The sequence below is a fragment of the Stenella coeruleoalba genome, assembly GCF_951394435.1.
Source record: "Stenella coeruleoalba genome assembly, chromosome: 17".
Lineage (NCBI taxonomy): Eukaryota > Metazoa > Chordata > Mammalia > Artiodactyla > Delphinidae > Stenella > Stenella coeruleoalba.
Window position 1 is genome coordinate 79,012,094 of NC_137163.1, and position 26,973 is coordinate 79,039,066.

Below are 26,973 nucleotides of genomic sequence, written 5' to 3' on the forward strand. Positions count from 1 at the left end.
GTGACTGTAGGCTGATTCAAGTTGGCAGATAAACTACATTTCAAACCAAATAAATTAGCAATCTGGATTGAGAAGCCATGGTTGCTAAGGCGGCAAAATCTGTTATGTGTATGTCCAGTGTATGACAACCGTAATAGGATTTATAAATTAAAAGACTAATCAGTACGTATTATGGTGATGACTTGTTATTCTGTCCATTCAAGCATTTCATTCACTATTTCAAGAAAAGTGTTTGTTATTATTCTTACGTACTTTTATTTCAGTAATTGTGCATGTAATCATTATAATATATTCAGGCACACAATTGGATGTTTCTTACAAAGACTCAGTGGCAATAAACTTCAAAAGTAATATAATAAAGAAATGATATTTTTGTTCTAAAAATGAAAGATTTAAGACTTGTCAATAAATTTGCTTTATACGTAAGAAGCAAATCTTTTGTTAAAGTTGTTTTGAGGGTAAAATAAAACTTATGGTGCAGGATAGATAAACGCCTTTAAAAATCTGCATTTTACACAGCATGTTAAGCATAATGTCCTTAATATCCTTTATATACACTGTAGACCTAACGACGATCTCGTGAGAAAAATTAGCTCAGTTTATAAAGTGTACTTCTCCCATTTCTTTACCACTATTGTTCTTGGGGTAAATATCATCACTCATTTTCTTTTTCATCTGGGAGATTCTTCAACTAATAACACCAGACTGTCTACTGCGTCTGGTCTGTGTGTCACCATCCCAGGAGCTGCCAGCATCATGACCTCGTTGTTGCCGGGGCACCACTGCTGTTGCCGGTGACCTATCACAACTGCTGCCACTGAGGGACCATCCCCACGTGGCCAACACCAGGGGTCTGGAGACAACATCTTTACTGGAACTAGTCTTCCTTCCAGGACCTCCTCATCTACTGCAGCTTAAGCCCTGGGAAATTTAGGAACATCAGTGGCCCCAGTGGTGACTGCTGACTGTTGCAAAAAACAAACAGCACACAAGGAACAGCAGAGAAGGGTTCCAGCACTGTCTTGTGAAGTTAGCAACTTCTCTGACAACAACAGAGAAAGCACCCTGGTTCAAGATCATCCTTTGTTCATCCTTCTTTTATAAAATCACAGTGAGCTAGACCACAGTGACCTACCTATAACTTTTTTTTTTTTAATTTTTAGAAGTATCCATACCCTCTCCTTTCCTAATCTTATTAGCAGCATTTTTGGAATGGCTGTCTCCAAAACAGAACAGGTTAAAAGGAGAAGCAGACACATACAATACCCTTCACTGCTTCATTCATAAATATAAAATCAAATGTAAAAAGATCAGGATTAAGCCGATACCTTCTGTTCTGATTTTACTTTACTAATGACCCCTTTAACCTCTAAAACCGATTGGGGAAAAATCACATATATTTACTTAGAATAGATCAAATTTTATTGCATGTTCTAATAGGTACTTGTTGGCATTGAGATTTCTTTTTTAAATTTGAAAAATATATATAACGTGTATATTGTGCGTGTGTGTGTGTGCGTGTGTGTGTTCACAGATTCTGATTTCTGTATTAAATGGCTCTTTGATGGGAAAAAAGAGAAAAAAAATCTGAGGATACACATACCAACCATCTTAGGTGACCTGGTGAGAATCCACCCCAGTGAGCACACAGCCTACTGTAGCTGCGATCTCTCTCCTGATCAAATTTTCCACAGATAAGGAACCTCACCCCCGACTTCTCTGCATCCCATCCCATCCCATCACATGTGGAGTGAACACTGACTCTTATTGCAAAAGGCAGGTATTAGCTTCTCTTAACGCTGCCTTCAGGAAATTACGGTTTCACACGTGGGATTACTAACTGCATGTTTTCTCCCACAAGGAAAACTAAAGGAAGTTCCTTAACTTTGTTGATTCTAAATCCTAACGACGCTCATTAGAACTCTGCTTACAGTGACGCTATATATCTGGTCCTTCTGCCACATTTAGACTTCAGTCTCCAAGGTTTCCTTATTGTTTACTGGCAACACCTTTGAAACTGGTGTGTCTGTGATGAAATATGCGGCCATCTCATATTGATTTTAGTCTCATTGGCCTTTTAAAAATATTTTGCCAACATTTAAAACCAGCCTTGGCTAAATTTGATGTTCCTTCAGGGCAGCACTGAAAGAGATAATATCCCGGAGACAGACACAGCTTCCTCTGACTTAGGGGGCGGGTCACTCAGGAGACTGACAGGGACCGAACATTCAATTTCTGAGCACAAGGGAAGGTGATTTCTTCCTCTTATAGTAACTGAAGCTTTCACATTTCTACCTGATGGACAATTGCTCTGTATCATTCTGATATATGTAACATATGTGTATATATATATGTAATATATATATATATATGTAATATATCTTTTCCAAAAAAAAAAGGAGAAAGAAGGAAGGAAGGAAGGGAAGGAAAGAAAGGAAGAGAAAGAAAGAAAGGAAGGAAGAAAGAAATTGACCACTACTCTTCTATTAACTAAAAGAAAGAAAGGGCAACCCCGTGGGCACAATTTAATCAGCCTTGACAGCCAGAACCGCGATTCAGGATACTTTAAATGGTCTGTGACAGAAGAGCAGTTAACAGTCTGCAGAATGCCCATCTTCTTTAGTTAGCAGGAGCCTAAGGACCCAGGGTGACTCCGCAGGATGTAGTGAGAAGTGTGGTAAGAAGCTCAAGTTCAGCATTATTCACCCCAACAAGACACTGAGATGAGTCTGTTGATAAGCTACAGATTAAATCTGCCTGCCGAGCCACTACTGGTGTCTAGGGAATCCAGGGGGCTGCCTCTATGACACCTGCTGCAGTTTTCTTCTGAAATCGTACATGACAACACTGTCAAGACGATGTCTTCAATGTTACTGCGCAATCAATGATGAACTTTAAAACTTCCTGTTTTATGATAAAATTGTTCTGTCAAATTCAATTTAACATCACCTATTGAAAAGGGGACAACAGGCCCGAATGGAGTTCCTTGTGCTAAGCCCACGTCACCAGACACTTAACGCTTAACCTCAGTGCGGTTTCAGTGTCTCGCAGGACTATCGCATGGTTTAACCACTCAACCTGGAATTCGCTGCTCAGTGCTGGACAGTAATCCTCTCCCACAGGCCCCTAAAACTCCCCTCAGGAGGGTGAACTTCCCTGAAACAAAGCATTCTTTGTTAATAAGCTCCTTTTTCTCCCCCCATTCCACCTTCAGAAACCTTTCCCCTTCTGCAGCTCAGTGGAGCGCCTTTCTGTTTGCAGATGGGGTGCCGCCCGATTCATGAAATTTTGAATAAAGCCAATTAGCTCTTTAAATTTACTCCGTTGATTTTCATTATGTATCAGATTTGGTGCCCGCGGTAGGACCAGAGGAGACCTTTGAAGGCTTTGGGGACGATGAGAAACACAGGTGTGGCTCCGGAGAAGCCTTTGAGCCCACTGTCTTCATCACCGTTTCTGAGAGCTCTCGGTTCCGAACTCGGTATCTGATCTGCTTTCCCATCCAGGGCTCAGCAGGTCAGCTTGAGCAGAGGCAGGGGGCTCCATCCAGAACCCCAGTCCCCGGCCCTGGGTTCAGCCTGCATTTCCCAGTTGTCTGGGACCCCGTTCTCCAGGTCCCCTCCCCAGTCCCCGCTTACTGGGCTCTGATGGTTCATTGCCGGGAATTGCTGGTGGTGTGTTAAGGTGCCTGAGCTTGTTTGTCTTGTTTTGTGTAGAGAAAGGCTATTGCTAATGGGGATCTTGGAAGCCAAAAAAAGCCACAAAAATTGGTGGGTACGAGTCAAGAATTTAAGAGCTGTGAGATGCTTGCCACCAAACCCTCCTGTGTTAGGGTAAGACTCATCTGTTAGAATAATGGGTCAGAACAGGTTAGACTGACCCTAGGTCACCCGCCAACCTCAAGGAAATTTCTGTGTGACGAAGTACACAGTAAACCATCACACGATCTCCAGCCCAGCAGCACATCCCTTTCAAGTATTGGTTTGGCTCCAAGAGAACTGAAGGCTTAGCTTAAAAAAGATAAAATAAACCAAACAACAAATAAATCAATAATAAAGATGGGAACCTGAAAATCCAAACACTTAGAGACCATTGTAGGATTATTATTTGGCCTAATTCAAATATTGTTGCGTGTTAGGAACAGGAAGTCCGGAGGAGAGGGAGAGAGATGGGGGAACAGTTTGCCAGTGGAGCAGTCAGAAGACACAACATTTACCAATTAAACTCACAGTCTTGCATGGGCACAACTCATGGTGCCACAGAACAATGACAATAGTCACATCCAAAATCACTGATCACAGATTACCGTAAAATACAGTAATAGCCCAAACATTTGAAATATTGCAGGTACTACCAAAATGTGACACAGAGACACAAAGTGAGCAAATGCTGTTCAAAAAAAGGTCCTAACAGACTTGCTCGACACAGGGTCGCCATAAAACTTCAATGTGTAAAAAATACAATACCTGCGAAGTGCAATAAAGCAAAGTGCAGCAAAGTGAGGTATACGTGTAGCTTCATTTAAAAAAAATTCATTGCGAAACACTAATAAAATTTTAAGGACATAAGAGGTACCCTCCCCCTCAAAAAAAAAGAGAAAGGCTATGAGGCTGACCTAACCCTGGTGACCCCTCTCTCCTCCTTTGCTGGAATGCAGTACTTGCTCTACTAACCTGTCTGAATTGTCTTTTCCCTCTGAAGAGAAGACTCGACCATAAGCATTGCCAAGTCAGTGGCCTTACAAACACCGTATCCACCCTCAAAGGGGGACCCCAATTTGGGCCCCTCCCAAAGCTGACAGGACTCTGAGGGCTTTTTGGGAGACTGCTGCATTATTTCCTGAAACAACTATGAAAAGCAGAAATTAAAATTTAAAAAGAAAACCTAAAGCCTTGTAAAGGATTTATGGGTAGATCAACCTCTGATGTCATTTAAGTTGCAACCAAATTCCTTGAGGAATTAAAGGCAACTGTCCTCATCTTACAGATCTTTGCAAATCTAAAACTGCCACTAAAGAGGCAATTCAAAATTTACCTATTCCTTTTTACCAATTCCCAAACTTTCCCTATTTATCTTAAAAGGCTTGTAACTTGCATTCTTTCTCTGTGCCTCTAAGCTGTAAATGTTAAAGTACAAACTTCAGAGAGGTAATGCTTAACCGAAAAAAAATCAGAAGAGGGAAAGGTCATTTGAAACTTAGTTTTAGACATCTGTGCAGGCAGCCTTTACTTATTCCATCTTCCAGAAAAACAACTTAGATCCAACTTCTTTTGTAACTAGTAAAACAGAATCTATGAGGTCTCGGTTCATGTCTGTCTATATGTTTATGTGGGTATATGTATCTTATGTGATATTTTCCTACCACTGATGGTACCACAAAAAATAATTAGTAAAAAGGCTCTTTTTAATTGGCTTAAATAAAACAAAGTTCTTATATAAATGAAATTCTCAGAAATATAACAGAAACTAACCCAAATGAATTTCAGATTCATGTGATATCGGAAAATATAAAAGCTAGTTTAAGGTTGTTGGTTTAATTGAAATAGGCATGTCTTTAGAGTTATCAGTATTAAATAAAACTTTTATCCTACCTGAATTTACTAACCAAATTAATTCATGTTACCTCTATTACAAAAATTGTCAGCCAGAAAAGTAACTCAGAATAATGACTGACATTGTCCGATGTCTAATGAAGTGTTTCTGGGTAGTCCTTGTAAGAATAATTTAAATAAATAGATGTACGTAGGATAAAAACTTTTTAGGAAAACTTTTTAATCTCCCTAAGTGTTTTTGATAACCTGAAACCTTAAAGTTTTGCTAAGTTAAACGATGAGTTAAGTTAAATTCTTTGAATAACCAGATCATTTCCAAACAAGCTAAAATACTGAAACACTAATTATTGAAGACAGGTTTGTCCACTTCCACTTCCTTTTACAGAAAAACTAAAGATATTCGGGTTTATTAATAAACAAGTCCCGTGACATGCTGAGAAATTTACTATGAGAAAACACGCATTTCTAGAAATTATAAAAAATAGTTACAGATTTACAGATAAAAATATTTACAAGCCACAGAATGCTAATGTAAAAGATAGTTCACAATTGTTTACTTATTTATTTTCACTAAAAATTAAAGCTTTTTAGGGTTAAAATGTCTAATATATGGAGTTAAAACTACTAGAAATTATAAGAGAAACAACTCTGGATGCAAGGAAAATAGATGTGTTTTGGGGTAAAAAAAGGTATAGATATGGAGATTCATTTTTGTTAGGGAAAAAGAAAATAATTTTCTCCTAAAATAAAGCTGCCTGTTTCAAAATGCAAAAGAGAAAAAGGACAAACAATGGACATAGAAATTTGAAAACAGAGAGAGAGAGACAAGAGAGAGGGAGAGTATTTTTTATGGTCAAGTTAGCTAAAAATTGAATTGTTATCTTTATAAATGTTTTTAAATTAAGCTTTAATACCAAGAGTGTACTTATGTAACACTAAAACAGCTTTCTTTTATATGCTAAAATGACAAATTTTCCTTGGACAATCGATCTGTTCTTGATAAGATATTCTGAAAGTTTTTTCTTTACCATTTCAGTAATCCACTTAGAAAGCAAAACTTTCGTATTTTATCAAAATGATTTCCTGTGTTTCATGTTATCTTTATCATCTGGTCTTTGATTACTTAAGTAAACCAAGTCTTCTCAATATTAAAAGAGTTGTTTTGCTCAGAACAATGTAACCTTCTATATATGCCTTTGAAATCTTTTGTCACTTAATTAAATGTATCATTAAATATTGTTTCATACTTATCTGTGATTTTATTTAGTCAAGTGTCCAAACCATTTGATATTTTTGACAAACTTCCCAAAATTAAGATTCTAAATAATGTCTTTTTGACCTGGACATAACTTTGGGATGTTCCAGAGGGCCCCTGAAACATCTCAAAAGATTTGTTCTCTCTCCTCATGAAAGGGGGGACGTTAGGCTCATTAGGCTTATTTGACAGGTTATATGGGAAATACTGCCAAATAAAAAGTAATACTGAGGGGCTTCCCTGGTGGCGCAGTGGTTGAGAATCTGCCTGCCAATGCAGGGGACACGGGTTCGAGCCCTGGTGTGGGAAGATCCCACATGCCGCGGAGCAACTAGGCCCGTGCGCCACAACTACTGAGCCTCCGAGTCTGGAGCTTGTGCTCTGCAACAAGAGAGGCCGCGACAGTGAGAGGCCCGTGCACCGCGATGAAGAGTGGCCCCCAATTGCCGCAACTAGAGAAAGCCCTCACACAGAAACGAAGACCCAACACAGCCAAAAATAAATAAATAAATTTATTTTTTTAAAAAAAGTAATACTGAGCTTTCTTTATGCTGTACTTGTATGGGTATATGTTATAAGTGTTCCTGAATTGTATAAAATTCCTAGAAATCTGATATGTCCTGGTATAATGTTATCAGTCATAATTCTATTTATTATCTTAAAATGTTGTATGTTACAAAAAATAACCACATTCCCTTGCCAATTCCATTACAGTGAACTCTCATCAGATTTTTACTAATGAGCAGTTTTGAATCCTTTGTCATTTACAGTTATTGTTTTACTCTAATGTTTTTTCAGAAGTGTACGTGCAAAAGTCCTTCATCTTCAAGGAGATTCCAGGAAAGGCCTTTTGACAAGTACAGGTTTCTGTACTGGTCAGAATGCTAGAGACCCCCTGGTCTGCTAACCCCTCTCTCTGGTTAACAATCCCAAACTTGGGGGAATTTGCATCCAAGCTCCGCCTAGGCAAAGAAAACACCCAAGGCAAGAGAAACACTTGCGTGGTCTGTTCACCCTTAAGACTTTACTTGCCGCCACGGCTGGCACCTTTCCAGTCCTGAGCCACAGGTTCGGATGGGAATTACCAGGAAGCATTCAGGACTCAGGGTTTGCTTCCTTTGGTGGGCTGTCCCTCCCCGGTTAGGAGTAAACGTAGATGAGGCTACGATCAGGAACCCCTCATTAACTCTTGAAAGTACTGCAGACTCCACTATTAAGACAACAGCTGCGCAACAAAGATCCTTTGACTCTCTGGCCAAAGTTGTTTTTGATAAGAGGACAGCCCTGGATTAGCTTTTAGCTTGAGCCAGGAGGTGTCTGTGCCGTGGCCAGTACCGCCTGCTACACCTGGATTAACACTTCTGGAGAAGCTGACACTCACGTACACAAGATCAAGCAACTTGGCTTAAAAAGGTGACTGCGTCAGTGGGTCTTTCTATGACTTATTTGACTTCAATTGGTTTGGGTCTCGACCATGACTCCAAAGTGCACTCCAAATACTGGGGATTATCTTGCTTTTAACAATCATAGTAGTTTCCCTGGTGAATTGTGTTTTCCCAAGAGCTTTAAATCCAAGTTCTCAGCCACTAACCACCAAGTCAATGATGTCCCTAATACAAGAACTCCAGAAAAGGAACAACGAGAATGACCAACTTAGATATTGTGAACCCGAAGCCGTGAATGTCCCGGGATTAAACCAAACGGCATGCCCTGTCGATACCACACAGAGGATCAGACAAAACCACGAGAGCTTCAGAGCAGTAGCTGAGAGTGGCGCTCATGCCTTACATTTTGATCACATCTCTCAGAGAAGCTGAGAGTCTGAGCAAAAGGGGAAAATTGTTAAAAAAGAGACAATAGGCCCAAGATGGAATCACTTGTGCTAGGACCACGTCACCAGACTGAATCTTAATACTTAACCTAACTGAAGTTTCAGCCTCTCCCAGGACCGTCCCCTTTAACCAGTCAACCTGGAATTCCCTGGTCAACGCTAGTGAGTATACCTCCTGCCCTCACAGACCCCATCTTTTCCCCTTAGGAGGACAACCTCTACTGAAACAAGACATTCTTTGGGAAAAATTTCCTTTTTCTGCCCCCTTTCTCCCTTTGAAAACCTCTTCTTTTAAACAGCGTGGCAGATGGGATGCTGCCCGCTTCACGGATCACTGCACAAAGCTAATTAGATCTTTAAATCTGCTCAGTTAAAACTTTGTTCTTTAACACACCTAAGGATGTCCTCCAGAGCTGCACTTCAGCACCAGGGAGCAGCCCGATGGGTGCTGAGACAACCTATGGCTCCTGCAGAGACTGGATTAGCATCAGCGTCATGCGTTAGCTGTTTAGAGCACAGACAGAGCTTGCTACAGCACCTAGCTTGATTCTATCGAGGAGGCCCACAGAATTATTCAGGCACAACCCCCTGGGGAGAAGCCTCGCCACTGAGTTCCGGGACCACTACCTAAAGCCTCCTGCTTCTCCGATGCCAAGAGCTGGGCTCCACCTCTGCACCACCTCTGAAGGTTCACTGTGATGCAAGATGCCATCAGGGCAGGGAACCTGCCACGCACTGTTCTCATTTAGTCCTCGGTGTTGAAGTGTAGAACCCACTCTCTCATGATTACAAATACAAGTGTCACTCTAGTCACATAATGACAATTCAGAGTCAATGAGACACCGAGCTGGAGATGGGCCCACTGTACGCCTTTGGACCCAAGTACAAGTCCTTATACAAGGACACTGCTTACTAATACTGAAAACAAAAATTACTGGCTCTGAAAGTAAGAGAAAGAATATTAAGTATGTTCTGTGAATAGACATTTTTATTAACAGCAACAATTAAAAAAACCCCAGAAAACTTCAAGGGAAGGAAGAGCTACTTACACCAGAATAGAAAGGCTCACCAGACACACATATCACATCCTGTTCCTGGATCATCAGAATATCTTTGGCCAGGTGTAGCCGCACTTTGAAAGGCTCCGGATTACCATCCTGCAGCAAACAAATCCCTGTCTTTGTCTTCAGACAGAAAAAAAAAGAAAGCAAAACAGAGAAAAGAATTATACTTAGTTTATAGATTATAATTTTATGGCATATTTATAGCAAAACATGATGAATAACATCTGAAAGCTCGGGAAAAGCACTCTGATGAGTCTGAAACTTAATACAGTACACAGAAAAGTATAACCTTTTCACATAAAGTAGACCTCAGATAATAGAGATTATGTGACAAAATCCCCACAAAGATTTGGAAAGTAAGGATTACAGTTTTACAGTATATTTTTAAAATAGTGAAAGTTTTGTTTAATACTTACAATCAATATAAATTTCATAATGGTTTTATTGAGATGCTATTCACACTGTATACAATTCAACCCTTTAAAGTGTTCAATGTTTTTAGTGTAGCAATATGCAGCCATTGATTGCTATAACCAATTTTTGACCATTTTGATCACTCTGTAAAGAAACCTAATATTCCCATCTCTCCATCCTCCCACACCCAGTCCTAGGCAACCACTCATCTACTTACTGTCTTTCTCACAGAATTTTAAACCTGTAAAAACATACCTTCTTATCTTCTCTACCCTCCACTATTTGATCAACCCATTCACCAGCACACATGCACCTTGTACAGAGGAGGGAACCAGGATAAAGAGGTGAAGAACTGCTTGAATTAACACAGCTAATTAAGACACAGCCTGGCTTGAGACCCAAGATTTTTGATTCCCTTTCCACTGATTTTGCTTCACACATTTCCGGGAATTGTGGAAACAGCCTGTGAGTATTTCCAAACTTGTACTGCATGGCTTTAAACCATCAGCTTAGTGATCACAGACGGAGTCCACACATCTCGTCCCTCCTGAAGCAGGTCAGGGTTATAATATTTGCCAGATAAATGGAAATATTCTCCTTAGCAAGGGCACTTTATGGTCCCATTTATCAGAGATGCAAATGGAAATTCTTTTGAAACAGAATATAATCGCTGGCTGTTACTCTGAACTAAAAAGTCAACAAAAACAATGACTACCTTGGAAATTACATTTTCATTTAATAACCATTGAGCCATTCTTAATTTGGATAAAGGGAGAAGTACATAGAAATACATTTTTACCCTTACTATCTAATGAGCACAAAATCCCAGACAAATAATATGAGACTTTCTTTCCCTTGGAATATAAATTAGATGTGGATTGCTAGGGGTTTGTTTCTTTAAAAGAATGTTCCATGATATTGATGAGAATATACTTAGATACCGTAACTTCCAGAGATAACTCTTTCTGTAAATTGCTTTTTCCCATGTGAAAATACATACCATTATACCCTCTATTATATACAATGTTAAATCGGTCTGTAATTATTTTGTAAGTGTTATAATATCTTTTAAGGAAAAACAAGCTTTTCCAGGAGCCATGATGGCATCAGTCCCTCCTCCGAGGCTATGCATAGCTGGGGCCCCTAAATCGCATCCATTAATCTACCACAGAGCTTAACTCAAGTGCGTATGTCTAAAAGACAAAAGAATGTCAGCAAAAGCAAATTATATTTTCCTTAATACAGACACAATTTTTGTGCATTTTTCACATGGGAAAGTCTCTCACGCTTACAAGGTGATCTTGGCCAGGGGCCAACATCGGGACTTCTGCGATGCAGGGGAGAGAGGGGCAGGAGATAATATCAAAGCTAAGGGAACAAAATTGGGCACATTTGCTGATTTTTAGATGTACAGTACCCGAGCCATTTTCCCCCAGAAATGTAATGGAATAGCTGGCAATCACAAATAAAGCCCTGTCTCAACTTGTGGATGAAAGAGGGGCTTTTCCCTGAGATCCCATAAATACATTATTGTTACACATCAAAGAGATCGCAAAGATCGCCAGGGAAAGTTTGAGGAACTAAAACACAGCTATGAGGTTTCTCTCATCACATTTCTGATATGGTCAAAGCTCCATTCACTCAAGTAATGTGTGAAATGTCCCCTAACTATTAGATGGTTGTCTGGAAAACAGAACACAGACTTGGAGCCCATGCTTGACTCTTCAGAGGACAAGACTGAAGGAAAATAAAGAATGAGGCAACTTTCTGTTAGAATTATATATATATATATGCATACACCAATACATAGCTGTTTGGAGAAAATAACAAACTGAGAGATAATGAAGCTAACAACACATTCACATTAAAATACATTTTCCAGGCATTACAGATGTTACATTTATTCTATTACGAAAATTCAGCCTATGGACATGAAAATACATTAAAAGTCCGACACACACATCCACTTTGCCAATACTGTGTAACATTAACAGTGAGTCAGACGTGAATTAGACAATCATCTTTGGCCTCAGAGTATTCCTACTTCTAAAAATGTACATGTATAAATAACATGCAGTATGATATTGGAGCACTTGATACAGGAGCAACGTAGAGAAGGGACCTAACTACTCATGGGAGAAGGGGCATTAGAGGAGGCTCTGTAGATAGAAAAATGTGTGGCTTGTCTTGAAAAAATAAATCAAGAAAACAATAATTAGAGAAGGCAAAAGTAATTTCATCCAAAAGGGAAAAAGCTGAGTGAACATCCAGAAGCATGAGAATGCATGCTCCCCGGACGACGGAGAACGCAGCCCCGAGGCCGAGCCCGTGGTATGTGGGAGGGGGCGGGGCGGTCAGGCCCCTGTACGGTGTGCCCAGCGTGTGAACGGGTGGGAGGGGCCGTGGAGGAACCTAAGAGCAGTGAAATAACATAAACGTTTAGAGTTAGGTCTTATGAATGTATTTCTTACAGCAGAGAAGAAGATGGATGGGGGTTGGGGAAGTGAGCACATAGTTACTGTTGCAGAAACATAAACCTTGCGCAGGAAACTCTGGGGACGGGAAGCAACTGGCTCAGACCCGGAGCTGCTACAGTAGCTGGAAGAAGAGGGGTAAAGTCCATTTGGGGCGCCCCCCAGCTCAGAGCAGCACCGCTGGACTGGCGTCACCACTGTGAAGGCAGGCTGTGCGCCCTGAAGTATTAATCCCCTTGGCTCTGATAACCCAGGGCAGCAGAGGCGCAGAGATGGGTGAGTCAGGATTTGAACCCGGGCTGCCCGGCTCCAGGCTCCAGGCTCTTATCCCCTGGCCCTGGTCCCCTCATGCAGAGGTCTTTGAGGGGATGCCTCCCCCAGTCTTTCCACACACGACGACAAGGCTATCTGTGTCTTTCACCTGGTAGCACTTTGGTTACCAAGCATCTCCTTATGGGAGTGCAGAGAGTTCTGAGAAGGACACCATCTTGAACCAGCCATTCTTCATGGATCAGAGCAATGGCCAGTGAGGGAAAAATGAGACAGAAACCACTCTGGGCCTGATGGATGCTTTTCCTGCCAAAGCTAGGCTGCTGAGGGAGCACAGGACACTAGCGGATACCAGGAGAGGCTTGACCCAGATGGGCTCATCCCCCATGGACTGCTACAGGGGCGAGAACGGGCAACAGGACACTGAGTGTGGCCACCGGTGCGGCACAAACTAGAACACTGAGGGATGCAAAGTCTTTACAGATCTGTGGACCCAGATTGTTCAAAAAATAAAAAAATCATTCAAATAATGATCAGTCCCACATTTTAGTATAAACTTAAGACCTGCAGCTTCTTTTTCTTTACTAACATAACAGTCATTTGTCTTCAGACTTGTTTAACTGGGGATGCATCACGCATGAGTGAGGAAATGCATGTGTTACATATAACATACAAATATATTACATAATTATACAACATACGTAAAACCTGAAAAGTGATAAATACATTCAAAGGTTGTTTTCCTGTCCCTGACGGATGATCCTACATTGCAGCTGGATTTTGCAAAACCCACACTGAAGACTATTTGCTTAGAGGAATATTAAAAGGCAATACCTCTTAATTACTTAAAAGGCAGTATGTTTAAACATCTAGTCATTGACTTGTTTTCTGTGAATCAATGAAGTGTGTTCAAGAATTTACATGGATTTATCTGTTTTAAAAACAAACCTCACATGTAAACTTATTAAGAATGTATGCTTTGCAGAAACCAAGTACCTTTGGAAGTTTGAAAAGTAGACTGTCACCCACTGTCTACTTGAAAGTTAAGACCTCTTTAATTGAGGTTCTAGTCCTTGAAAGAACACAAGTTGTGTTTTCATGGAACTTTAATATCTGTGTTCCTCTAACCCTGAAGTGTGGAATTTGCAATATCAGATATAATAAACTGCAAGAAACCAGGCAGAGACCATTCTATGCACGACAGTCTTGTAGGAATCCTCATAGTTCTGTATTTTGGTTGCCAAATCTAATTTAACTTGTCCTGTAAGCCTCTAGTTGCAAGTGATATGTAGTTCCTTATCCTGTACCATCTTGTAGTAGCAGTGCACTAATGCTGTTTCACACAAGATGTTTCAAACTGCGTTTTACCCTTTCCTTTGCCTGCTGGGATGGGGTCTTACCTGGCCTCCTCCTTAGCTAAATTCCAGCCACTTTTCAAGCACTTGTACAAAACTTGTATCTCCTTGCAATCTTCAGAGACCGTTCCATCTAAAGAGGAGTCCTTAACATTTGGAACTCAGGGCTTTCATTGAATAAATACATTCACCTAACAGTTAATCGTGTATTTAGGCATGACATGTAGTGACTTCCATGACATTTAGTTCCATGTCACATCATCTGACTTCACCTTATACGCTGTTATCTAAAGAAAATCTTCATAAGTTATGACTCTTTTCATTTTTAAGGATTATTAATCTATAGGACCTAGTACAGTCTTTTATTCATACTGGGATTTTCAATATTTGTTGAATGAAACATAGTCACAGATTATATGTTATTATATGAGACTAGATTATAAGTGTGCATGAATCATTAAACTGTTAAATATGTTATAGAGAAATATGTATTTTCATACTCAACACCTAGATGTGATCCTATTTTAAAGAATGTGGATATGAAAGTGAACAATGAGGAAAACCCACACTAAAGATAGAATATTGGTTTACTGGAACACATAGGTTTTTGGGTTTTTTTTGCGGTACGCGGGCCTCTCACTGCTGTGGCCTCTCCCGTTGCGGAGCACAGGCTCCGGACACGTAGGCTCAGCAGCTGTGGCCCAGCCGCTCGGCGGCATGTGGGATCTTCCCGGACTGGGGCACGAACCCGTGTCCCCTGCCTCGGCAGGCAGACTCTCAACCACTGCGCCACCAGGGAAGCCCTTGACGACACTTTTAAAGGTGGAGAAGTCAGTACTTTTGCCTGGGTATGCACACACTTTTTCTTCTACAATGTGGGTTTTGCATTTGTCCTGATTGTATTCTCTCTCTTCATTTTTGTTTCTTGTCATACTTTTGAATCCCAATTACTTTAAAATAATTACAACATTTTCTTTTTAAGAGAAGAATTTTTTAAACAATAAATAACCCTCCTTTAAAAAAAAAGTCCGTATTAGATAATTAAGATGTTTAAATGAAACTTATCTAGCCACACTTCTATTCCTTCACAAAGAAGAGACTTCTTGGCATCTGCGTGGTAATATTCTATCTGGATCTGTCTGATGGACGTGGATATCAAATTTTCATCCTTAGTAGTTTATTATCAGTCAAGAGAAAGTCAAGAGAAAACAAGTTTCATTTAATGTATCTTTGATATAATTTTCAGCAATGTAGTACTTAAGAAAGAGGCCCAAAATTAGACTCAGGCATTCCAAGCTATACATGATGGTTTTGCTTGTACCTAATTCATTAAATGTCACTCAGCATTCTCATAAAACCTCTCCATTTGCTCATCTGCAAAGTGGCAGAGTTAAGCTAAATTGTCTTTACGGTGCAGGTCCACTTAAACGTTCTAAGACTGTCAATTTCTGGCAAACCCTTTGATTTCGGTCCATCTTCAGGGCGATTCGATCATCCTCGGGGCACCATAGAGTCCTGCATCACTTCCGGTCCAGCCAGCATGTGTCAGACACGCGGGAACTGCTCTGACAGTTCTGAGGTCTGCTCCACGCTGGCAGCGTTGAAATGGTGAGATCCTCAAGGGATCATTGCCGGAGAGCAAAGAACATCTATTACAGAAGTAAGGGTAAGAGGACCTCAACGGCATCACCATTATAAAAAACAGCTGAACCTTGGACAGAATTTGATGTATGTTTCAAATCAATGAATCAAAACATTTTGTGTAAGAAACGGTCTGGGAAATCAATCTTATACAGCCTCTCACATCCAAGGTGAACCATGTGTTAGAAACATTGGCCACTGTCCAGTCTCTACCACATGCGTCTCCGATGTGTGTCACGTTGTCTCATTCACACAAATATCCATTCAGATTGATGGGTGCTTTACCACCCAAAACGTAAGATAAAACTTTAAAAGAAACTGTAGGTTTACTACATTCATACAAAATGACCAGTATGATAACACGTACTGTATTTACAACCAGAAATGACACACTTAAAATTTATGCTTCTAAGTGTAAGCTCGGAAAACAGTAATTTTTTTTTTTTAAGTATGAACCTTTGAAAGGGGCTGAATTAAAAGATGAATAAATTACACATTCTGACCTTATAATATTCAGGGTAGCATGTGAGAGAGGTTTGTAAACAAATAGCTATAATATAATATAATTTGAAAAGTGCTAGCATGTATAAAGGATTTTTAAAAGTATTACCATACTTAAACTTGGAAAATAAAAAAATGAAAAATAAGCATTGAAGGAATGAAAGTAATTTATTATTTTTTCTGAACAACCTAAAATTGAACCTACTGTGACAAATATTTTTTTAAAAAGATATTTTTGCAAGAAATATAATACATGACATTTCGCTAAAAGAACAATTTTGACAAATGTTAATACTGAAGATTTTTTAAACTTTATTATAGGTAATCTAGTTATGGCTGTTTCTTTCTTGGGTTGTTTATACATACTAAACTATTTTAAACCTTTTAAGCAAATATGAAATATTTTAACATATGAATATTTGCATTTTGCCTGAAGAGTGAAAAGACAATGCTTTGAGTGTTGCATGGAAAGATAATCTTTCTTCCTAAAATAGAAGAGCTGCATTCCTGGAGCCCCAACTCCATGCACTGTTGACTGCACACTTGAATGGATGGCCTCTAACATCCTTCAAGAGCAATGAATGCATCACTTCCGCTCACACTGAACGTGATGACAGCTCTACAGAGAGTCGCCGTACATCAATACTTAATACTGAAATACTTAAAGAGCATGGGAATCATAAAATCAAAGTCTTTTAGTGCTGAAGGGACCTTAGATGTCTTCTAATTTATAACCATTTATGTGAAAAGAATTAGCTCCAGCTCTTTCACTAGCTGAAGCCTTCAGCGTATAGTTTGTGGGGAGAGACAATTCAGTCCAATGAAACATGCGCCAGTCTTCTTGAAGGAAGACTGAAATCCCGGGGCTTCCCCAGGCCTGTGAGGCCTTTCCAGTCTTGCAGAGACAGCTCGTGCTCTGGAAACACTGTGGGCCCATCACCCGTCCCTCTGTGGAAAGCCATTTTCCACGTAAATACGTAAGGGAGGGCCCAGCGTTCCCTATCACCTGTTTCCCCTCATCAAAAACGGAAGGCATGCGACCTACCTCCTCACAGGTAGTCCTGAAATCCATGTGCTGCGGCACCGCAGAGGATGTCGTCTGAAAAGACAGAGAAAGGCCATCAAGCACAGCATCGAGGGGCAGAGAGGAGGACGTAACGAAGTACAGTAAATTAGGCAGCGGAGCCGGCAGGCCAACTGTTTACAGCCACCTGTAAGGACAAGAGCTCCCAGGGGACAATGAAGAGACGGCAGGAGGAGATGAAACGTCTTCAGCTCCAGCTTCTGTGAAGAATAACCCTACGGCCATGGTTCCGCGGGCCGGGGATGTGCATTTCCAGGCCCCGCTCCCTCCCCTCAGCATCCGGATGGGACCCAGGGCGGGATCAGCCTGCCGCTCAGGGGCTGGCTCATCCCTGCATCCCCTGTGAAACCCCACTTGGCAACTGGGGAAGAAACTTCAAAAGGAGTAATTAAAAGTTGCCTTTCATGTGGTTATCTCTCGATAAAAGGTTGACTAATCTTTCTCCTTTTAATTAAAAAGCTACATGCATGAATAATTCTCTCCAGAACTTAAAATGTAATTCACAAACAGAGTGATCTAAGAAAGCAAGCTATTTATCAGGGTGAATAATATAAAGATAAATCAATGTATGAAATACCTAATACAGATGCATTTAGTGGTCACTGTAATCTCTAAATGATAGGCATAGACTTAAATGCACATAAATGCAAATGTCTTGTTTGATTTTAAATGCTTTTGGAGAGTTTTGTTTTAATTATGTGATGAACTTAATAAAACTAAGGGTTGTCATAGAAAATTGACATCCTGTCAGTATAAAAATGCGGAGCCCAAATCTAACAGTTTAGGAGAATGAGACCCCAAGTGAAATGAACGGTGAATGCCGAAATAGGAGACTTTATACACCTCAAACAACTGCTCCTCTCAGCTTTGGGGACAGTAAACTATCTTGTCCTCTTTGTCATTTTCTGTTGTGTGAGACTGATGAACACTTGATCAAGGGTGAGTGGAATGGAGTATGTTGTCACTGGATTATTACTGTTGCCTTTGAAGGAAAAGAGATTGACCATTTTCGGTAGTAACTCAACAAGCCACATAATACACTGTTTTCCATAAATAAGTTGTGGGCTGTGAGCCTGCTCTGGTGTGACTGGAAAGCATACGGAGGCTGATTTTGGTAAAGTTAGGTAAGAACAAATCATCAGCAAATGAAAGGGCAATTTGATGCTGAAATTATAACCTGATGACGCGAACTATTTATTTAGTGTCCGTGAGAAATTTGCCATTAGTTTAACTATTATTTTTCAAAATTGCTCTTAAGATTGTATTTGAAAGCAAATATCTACTTATCGCCAGCTCTGACATGAAGCTATTCCTTTTCTATAAAAGGAGGAGAATTTCAGTATTTATTGATTACATAAAAACACGGTGTGTCTAGAATCAATTTCCTGCTACTAAATGCAACCAGAGAAAACAGGCGTGAAGGTATTTAACCACCATCTAAACTCAATCTCTATTTGAGTAGGGGGTGTACCCATGCCTTCTACCATTTTTAATACATCTTCCTTGTTTTCTTAATTTTCCATTGGCTTTCATGAAAATATCTGGTAATAATATCAGGTATTTATTCAGAAAAAGAATTAATGTAATATGCAAAGCAATTTAATTATTAGGTAACATAAATTTCATAGCTATCATAAAACTGTTTTCAGTGATTATAAATTTAAAAACTGGAATAAAAGTTGTATTTTATACGTTTAAAAATTTCTGAGACCTTTTCTGTACAAAGGTTTATGTTAGAGTGGTTTTAGATTTACAGAAATATTGTGAAAATAGCACAGAGGGTTCCCACATTCCCCACATGCCTTTCCCTCTATTATTCACATCTTACATTTATGCACACCATGCCTTAGTATGGCATATGGTGTGTAACGCTGTTACAGCTAATGAACCAGGACCGTGATCTTACTGTTAAGGCCCTACTTCTTTGAAATTTCCTTGTTTTCACCCCCCAGTGTCCTCTGTAGTTTCCAGGATCCCATCCCAGATGCCACATTGTATTTCATCACCGTGTCTCATCACGCTTCTCTTAGCTATGACCATTTCTCAGACTTTCCCTTTTTTTAATGACTTTGGCAGTTTTGAGGATTAGTGGTAATTGGTAGAATGTTCTTCCGTTGGGATTATTCTGACGTTTTTCTCATGACTGTAGTGGGGTCATGGGTTCTGGAGAGGAAGACCAGAGATAAATGCCACTTGACCTCCTCACGTCAGAGAATCACAGTCAGCACGCCTTATCCCTGCTGCTGAGGCTGACCTTGATGGGCTGGCTGAGATGACGTTTATCAGGTTTCTCACCATAAGTTCCTCTCGGTCCCACTCTCCACACTGCACTCTCTAGAGACAAGTCACTATAAACAGCCCACGCTTAAAGGGTGGGGAGCTGTGCTTCTCCTCCTTGAGGGTTGAGTATCTACAGGGATTATTTGGAATTGCTCTAGACAGGAGATGCATCTATTCTTCTCCATTTATTTATTTATCCAATCATTTACTTAGGACCTCTCAGCTGACAGAGCAAGGAATATATGTGCATATGATAACCCGTGTTGGAATGCATGCATTTATAAAGATTTCCATGCATAAGCATCTGTATCTTTGTTAAGCTAACCATGAGCTCTTAGTGATGTTGCGTCTCTAACACATGACTGCATGGACCTTCCTAGTTTCTCCCCTTGTCTGTCTGTAGATTCCCACTCCCGCAGGGACCCACCGTTCACTTACCTAGTTGTTCAGCCCCAGCGTACAGGGACAGCGCACAGGATCTGTTAACACATATCCCTGTGGGAACAATTTTATCCACTAGAGCACCGTTTATTTTGCCTTTGATACTACAAGCTGCACTCATGTCCAAAATGATGAGTGTGAACCCCTTTTCTCCTCCCCCATTTCAGTGAGATTATTTCAGACCTTGTATTACAGTAGATGCTTTGCCATAATAGGGTTTCCTGATCCCCTAAGAAGTTTTTAAAAATTTTCACACATCAAGTTGACTCTGCGCTTTAAATTTCCACGGGATTTGACAAGTGCACAGTGTCATGCACCCACCACTACAGTATCACACAGATCACTTCACAGACCTGAAGAATCCCCTGTGCTCCACCTGTGCAACCTTCCTTCCCTCCCTGTGAACAGCTGGTCAACCAAGGATCTTTTTACTGTCTCTACAGTTGTGATTTTTCCAGAATGTCATATAATTGGCATCACACAGGACAGAGTCTTTTCAGACTGTCTTTTCAAATTTAGAAATATGCATTTAAGGTGTGTCCAGGTAATTTCATGGCTCAATAGGTCATTTATTTTTATCAGGATAAAATTCCATTGTTAGGAAGCACCACAATTACACTTATCCAGTCAAAATTACGCTAACCCTCCACCTTAAACAGAACCATGACTAGCTGAGGTGCTTGCTGAGGGCAAAGGTAGTAGAAGGTAGGTTTCAATACCAGTTACAACCGTGTGTCCAGCTGTAGAAATGAGAACTGTAATTGTATGAGGATTTCTTCCTTATTTTATTATAAATATGATGATGAAAGTCTTTGTTCCTTCTTGTATCCTCTTATGATCTAACATAAGTTTTATTAATAATGTAGACTTTTACGTCACAGCATTCAAGTCACAGTACATCAAGGAGAGGAGTGAATGTCACTTCAGGACTTCGTGTTCCCTTCCGAGGAAATGATTCGTGTTATTCTGGGTTGCACGCAGGGTACTTGTTTCATCTCGGTTGGAAGTAAGACTTTACCGTCCTTATTGGGAGGTTAAGGAGAAGAGTGTGAATGTCAAGTTGACAAGGGTGAACTGTGATGGTTAGTTTTCATGTGCTGACCTGATTAGGCCAGTTATTCAACCCGGTACCAAGTAATCGAATCAAACACTAATGTAGGTACTTCGGTGAGGTATGCTGTAGCTATGGCTAACATCTACAAACAGTTGACTTTAAGTAAATGAGATTATTCTACATAATGTGGGGAGCAGTGGGCTCATGCCATCAGCTGAAAGGCCTTAAAAGCAAACTGGGACATGTCTCTGATGATGGAATTCTGCTTCAAGATGGGAGCACCAAGTCCCTCCCATCCTACAGACTCTGGACTTCCAGGCTCCGCGATGGTGGCAGCCAACTCTTTGGAATGAATCTCTTAATGCATGTACATAGATATATGGGTATCCGACTGGTTATGTTCATCTGGAGAATCCCAATTGATACAGTTGTGTATGCCACTGAGATCCTATGGTTTCATTAGGCAGTATTAGTCTATGACAATAACTGAATGAAACAGCATGTTTCTAAGTATTTCTGAAAATACATTAAGTACAGCTAATCAGTACCAGCAAGCCCAATGACATAAGCTTTATACTTATATAAAGTATACAGAATATACTTTATACTAGGTATTTCTAAGTTATGCAATAAGAACTATGAGAAAAGAACTTGATTTTTTGCAATTGGTTTATTAACAAGATAAATTAACTAATACCTTCATGGAAAATTACAAAGAATTTCTTTTTCCCCACAAAACAAAAAATGTCTTTTGTTTTTCCTAGGGGTACATTCATTGCAAAAAATGAAGTTCTTTTCTCATAGTTCTTATTGCATAACTTAGAAATTAAAAAAACTGAAATTTTTAGGGCTTTCTCTATATGATTGTTTTTAAATAATTAATCTGTATTAAAATGTAAAGCAATAACAAATATACAATTCCAAAAGCTTTCATCTCTATATCCAAGGATAAGGAAAAATAGCTTACTGATTTATTAGTATTTAGTATAAGTCTTATCAGGGAAAAAAATAAAACTTTTATGAAAATGAATTTCTTAAAATGATTCTTAGAAAACTTCATCACTTAAAATATGGAGATGAGAAAAGTAATGCATAAGTAGCTTGGGTGGATAAGGATAAAATTCACTTTAATGTTTACAGAATCACAATATATAAATGTGACCTATCACGTTCCTGATCAATTTAGAATCCCCTTGACCAGCTCAGGGAGAAGCTGCACAGCATGGAAAAGTCCAAGCCTAAGGAGACCTGTTTCTACCATTATGACACATGTGACCCAAGGAACGGTGCCAGCCTGGTCCCTGAATAGTGAGAGTGGAGCTGGATATTCCCGAGTACCCTCAGAGTGCCACTTACATGTCATGGATCTTCAGACCTGGCCTCTGTGCAAAGGTCTTGCCTCCTAGGATTAAACCTAAGACTAAGAAGTTAACTGCAACTGTTGCTGTCAATCATGCTGAGAAGAGCACCAGATCCTGTTGATTAAACCTCATCTTTATAACCAAAACCGGGAAAGCAGAGTTAGACAAACAGTCAGACTCATGCATGTGGAAATACTACTTCTCTCAAAATGCTTCATTTGGTATGAGGTTGATGAGATAAAGAGAACTTCCTTCCAAAGCCACAACACGTGGGGATCTGAGACCCGAGCAGGTAGTTACGTAAGACAGCACAGAAAGCATCAGTGCAAATACACGTGGATTTAAATTATTTAGATACTTTCCAGAATGCTTTAGTGAGTGTAAAAAAGTCTCTGTCACACTCTGCTTACTCTGACAGTTCAGTTTACTGAACGGAAAAATGCTGTCTATTTGTAGAACTTGCCCTAGGCTAAATTATAAAATATGCAAAATTTATCTTTCATATTTTGGGGTATCCCAAAGTCAAACCCAGCCTACACCCTCTCTACACGCTTTCACATCTTCTCGTGATGCCTTGACCGATTGGAAATTGATTAACTGCCCCCCCCAAAATAAAGTGGTTAAAGCAATAGGAGCAACAATGACACTTGCAGTCACTTGGGTTTGATTTTAGAGAACCTTCTGTATGTTCTGTGGTGGGTACCTTGGGGGCGAGTCTGTATGCATCGTTCCCCTTTCTATATTGGTTAAGAGGGTGCTTGGTTATTTTAAAAATGCCAACAAAATAGTGGCTTAAACAGGATGGCAGTTTGCTTCTGCCTCCTGTAAGGGCCAAGCCAAGCAGCTAAGAGGTGATTTCACAGGGTCTGAAACCCACCTGGCCGCCCTCAGCTCCTGTGGTCTGAGAGAGGTCAGCCTCTGCCCTCACGTCCAAATTCCTGGTAGGGCAGAGAATGGGAATTGAACACAGCACGTCCATCACATTTCATCCTTCTCATCACAGTGCCACACACAGCAACACAAGGACAAGGAAAGCAGCCCTTCAGGGGCAGCCTGTGCGGAGCTGGCGTGGGTGTCCCAGGGGAGGGGCCAGCAGCTAGCCCCCAGCCCTCAGCTGAGAACTCCCCTGTCCCCGCTTGCTCTGTCCCCTTAGAAAGAGACCTCCTTTTAAGGCCGTTTTTTGCAGGCCTTGAGATTATGGAAGGCATTTTTGCACTTTTTAGCATATATATATACATATATATATATATATATATGTATATATATATAGTTTTTTTCTTTCCTAAATGTTCTATCAGTTCTGGTCAGCTATGCTTACTCTGCTTGTGTGCAAAGTTGTCAAGAAGTTTTGGAATTTTCTGTCTCTCTCTGAGATTTTTTTTAAAGTGAAACAACTCCAATCTCTTATTGATGTTTTGATAACTTACGGGGACTCTGAATGTCTGCTCTGATTTTACAGCACGTAAATGTGTATTTAGGCAATTACGTCAGGTCCTTAAGTCATTTTATTTTAATGCTAACTCATTTTCACCCAATCTATTTAGCTAGATTTTTATATTTCTGAGTGAATATTTATTTTTAATTATAGAGTTTTGATAATACTCCACGAAAAAGAGAAGAAAGTATGTTTCAAACTTAATACTTAGAAAAAAAAGAAGGAATTCTGGAAATTTATGAATACCACTGCAAGCCTACCAAATCAGCAATGAAACAAACAGGATGTTGAAAGAGACATATGTGCCAAAGGGAGCCCTCCAAAAATCTCTGGAATGCCTATTTTGCAAAAATTATCTCCTCCTCCAAATCCAGAAAATGGATAAAATACATGAAATTATGTACAAAGTTGTAAAGCCTTGTCACTGTGCACAGAAATAAACCAGGAAAGGATATATAAGTGGGTGTCAATGTTCATGTTGCTACACACTCAATGTTTCTTCTTCCATTTTTCCCCGAAGTTTTGATTGATGAAGATGCTGGCTTCACAGTGCCTAGATTCTGCCACTCCAACACTTCAGCCGCGCGCCTTTATATCAGACCTCTAGCTCATCCACCCTCTCTGTATCCTCAGCTCCTGAATTCCGCAAGCGCCGGGTCCATTCCACGCGGACACATCCTATGCAGCTGGCTCAGGGGTCCTCCAAGCCCAGAGCTCTGCAAGGCCCCGTTTAAAGGCCACTGTCCTAGGTAATTGCTCTGGTCCCCGTGGCCCTTCGAGCCTGAAGTGTTCCAGGCAGAGGCCCTCACAGCGGGGCCAGAAAATCAAACCCCTTGTGCGCCTTATTGCAGCGACACTGTCCATCCACAGAGGCTTTGCAATCAGAACAAAAGATAAGCCACTGACCACACAAAATGCTAACAATACACCGAAGTCTAGTAATGCAATTAAATAGATTTGGAAAGTGCTGACATAATGTTGTTAGACATGGTTACTTATTAAGATCTTTTTCTATCACTCCAAAAATAACAACTCTGATATTCTAACTGAATGTTTAGATATTGAGGGGAAAATGTTTGATCACCATGTTATTTCAAAACAATTACCATATTTTTCTATAGTAAGAACAATACTTTCAGCATCATGGTTTTAATATCCAGCCCTTGGTTTGAACAATAATGACAAATTTTAACAGACATGTGATTTATCTTTTCCCTTTTCAACTACTGACATAAATCCTGCTGTGAATTTAAAGAGGGAAATGGAACAATATTAATGGCTGCCATTGAAAATTCAGGGACTGACATAAATTGGAAAAAATGTTCTATTATTTTTCAAAAATGGCAAAACTTAAAGGAAAGAAATCTTCACTCATTAAGAGGCCTAGCAGAGCAGTTGAGTTGTACTTCAGAGAGAGGCAGCTCAGAATTTACTGTGCAAAGGAATGGCCTTGGGATCCTGTTAGCACATCCCTGGGGGGAGGTGAAGCTCCCGAGAGACAGTCAAGGCCCTCTGGTTCTTGGACCACACTTATCAGCAAGGCTACAGATGAGGAATCTGGCCCCAGGAAATATATGGCTTTAGCATCAAAGAGAGAGGTCTAGAGCATCTAAAAGGTGGTCAAAATATGGTAGAAGAGCGCTGGCAACTTCCCTTTCACAGAGTCCTTCACCATCAAAATAGCTCTTCTCCTGACAAGTTATGTATTTTAACACTAATATGTAAAATCATGGTTCACAGCAGGGAACACGTGCATTCAGCTCCATTTTATAAGAAAGAATATTATTATTTATTAATACTATTAAAAGGTGCAAGATATAATGTTCAAAACATGGAACAATAATTGCATGATGGTAATAATGAAAATAAATCTCTCACATAATATTGAGCAGAGTTCGCTGTGCTATACAGTAGGTCCTTGTTGGTTATTCATTTTATTTGTGTGTGTGTGTGTGTGTGTGTGTGGTACGCGCGCCTCTCACTGCTGTGGCCTCTCCCACTGAGTGCGCAGGCTCAGCGGCCATGGCTCACGGGCCCAGCCGCTCCGCGGCATGCGGGATCTTCCAAGACCAGGGCACAAACCTGTGTCCCCTGCATCGGCAGGCGGACTCTCAACCACTGCGCCACCAGGGAAGCCTGGTTATTCATTTTAAACATAGCAGTGTGTACATGTCACAAACCGGTTCGTGATCAGACCTTTAAAGATTATCTCAATTTATGAATCCATCAAGTATCTAATCAGATTAACAGATAATAAAATGTTAAAAACAAGCATAGCCTTGACCATCATTTTCATCTAACCTCCTTGAATACTACTGAGGAAAGGGAGGTGCAGAAAAGTGGTATACATTCTCTAAAATTCCTCAGTTTTGTGCCCAAATTTGAAATAGAACTCAATATTATTAAACCTACATGAGCTCTTTCTCCTATCGTGGCTTCAATATTTATTGAAGCACAGCGTTAGGTCTGTGTGAAATAGGAGACACATGTCACATTCATAACTGGAAAGACAAAGTATAAACATAATATTTGAAAGGAAATGTTAACTTTGTAGTAAAGGGGGTCTAGGTTTGAATCCAGGCCACTCACTTGCTGTCTACGTAACTGTCAGATTATTTAAGTTCCCTGAGGTTTGTTCAGCCACTATAATCTCAGGTTGATGGTCTCCACCCCGCCCCCGGGAGAATGGGGGAGTTTAGTCAGGATATATAAGAGGCAATTAGGGTGCCCACACAACGTGGATGTCCAGCAGTGTTGATGAGAATGACACATGTCTTACATAGTAACAAATGCAAATCAGAATAGGGTACACTTCTGCTTAGACCGACTCCAAATGCCATAAACAGGAATGCGTCCCTGTCCACCGAGTGGCCTGAGAAGATCCAGGAACAAAGTGCAGCGCCTGAGCACTGAGTAATAAAGAACCTTAGCCCCGGGCGCCTGGCTCTCACCTCAGAAAGC

At 40.3% G+C, this 26,973-nt stretch overlaps 1 protein-coding gene across 8 annotated transcripts in view; it reads right to left on the bottom strand.

The window, feature by feature from the left end:
* The window catches only part of SNTG1 (syntrophin gamma 1), a 462,794-nt gene that overhangs the window by 181,010 nt on the left and 254,811 nt on the right, over nucleotides 1–26,973 (bottom strand). For 5 of the 8 annotated variants that reach the window (XM_079902226.1, XM_079902222.1, XM_079902224.1 and 2 more), the window contains 2 exons: nucleotides 17,403–17,456; nucleotides 9,688–9,822 (listed from right to left, as the gene is read on the bottom strand). In XM_079902226.1, the coding sequence (XP_079758352.1) occupies nucleotides 9,688–9,822; nucleotides 17,403–17,429 (162 nt within the window). In that variant the 5' untranslated portion in view covers nucleotides 17,430–17,456. Of the gene's footprint in view, nucleotides 1–9,687; nucleotides 9,823–17,402; nucleotides 17,457–20,159; nucleotides 20,218–26,973 lie in introns of those variants that run through there. The other 3 variants (XM_079902225.1, XM_079902228.1, XM_079902227.1) reach the window with 3 other exon arrangements.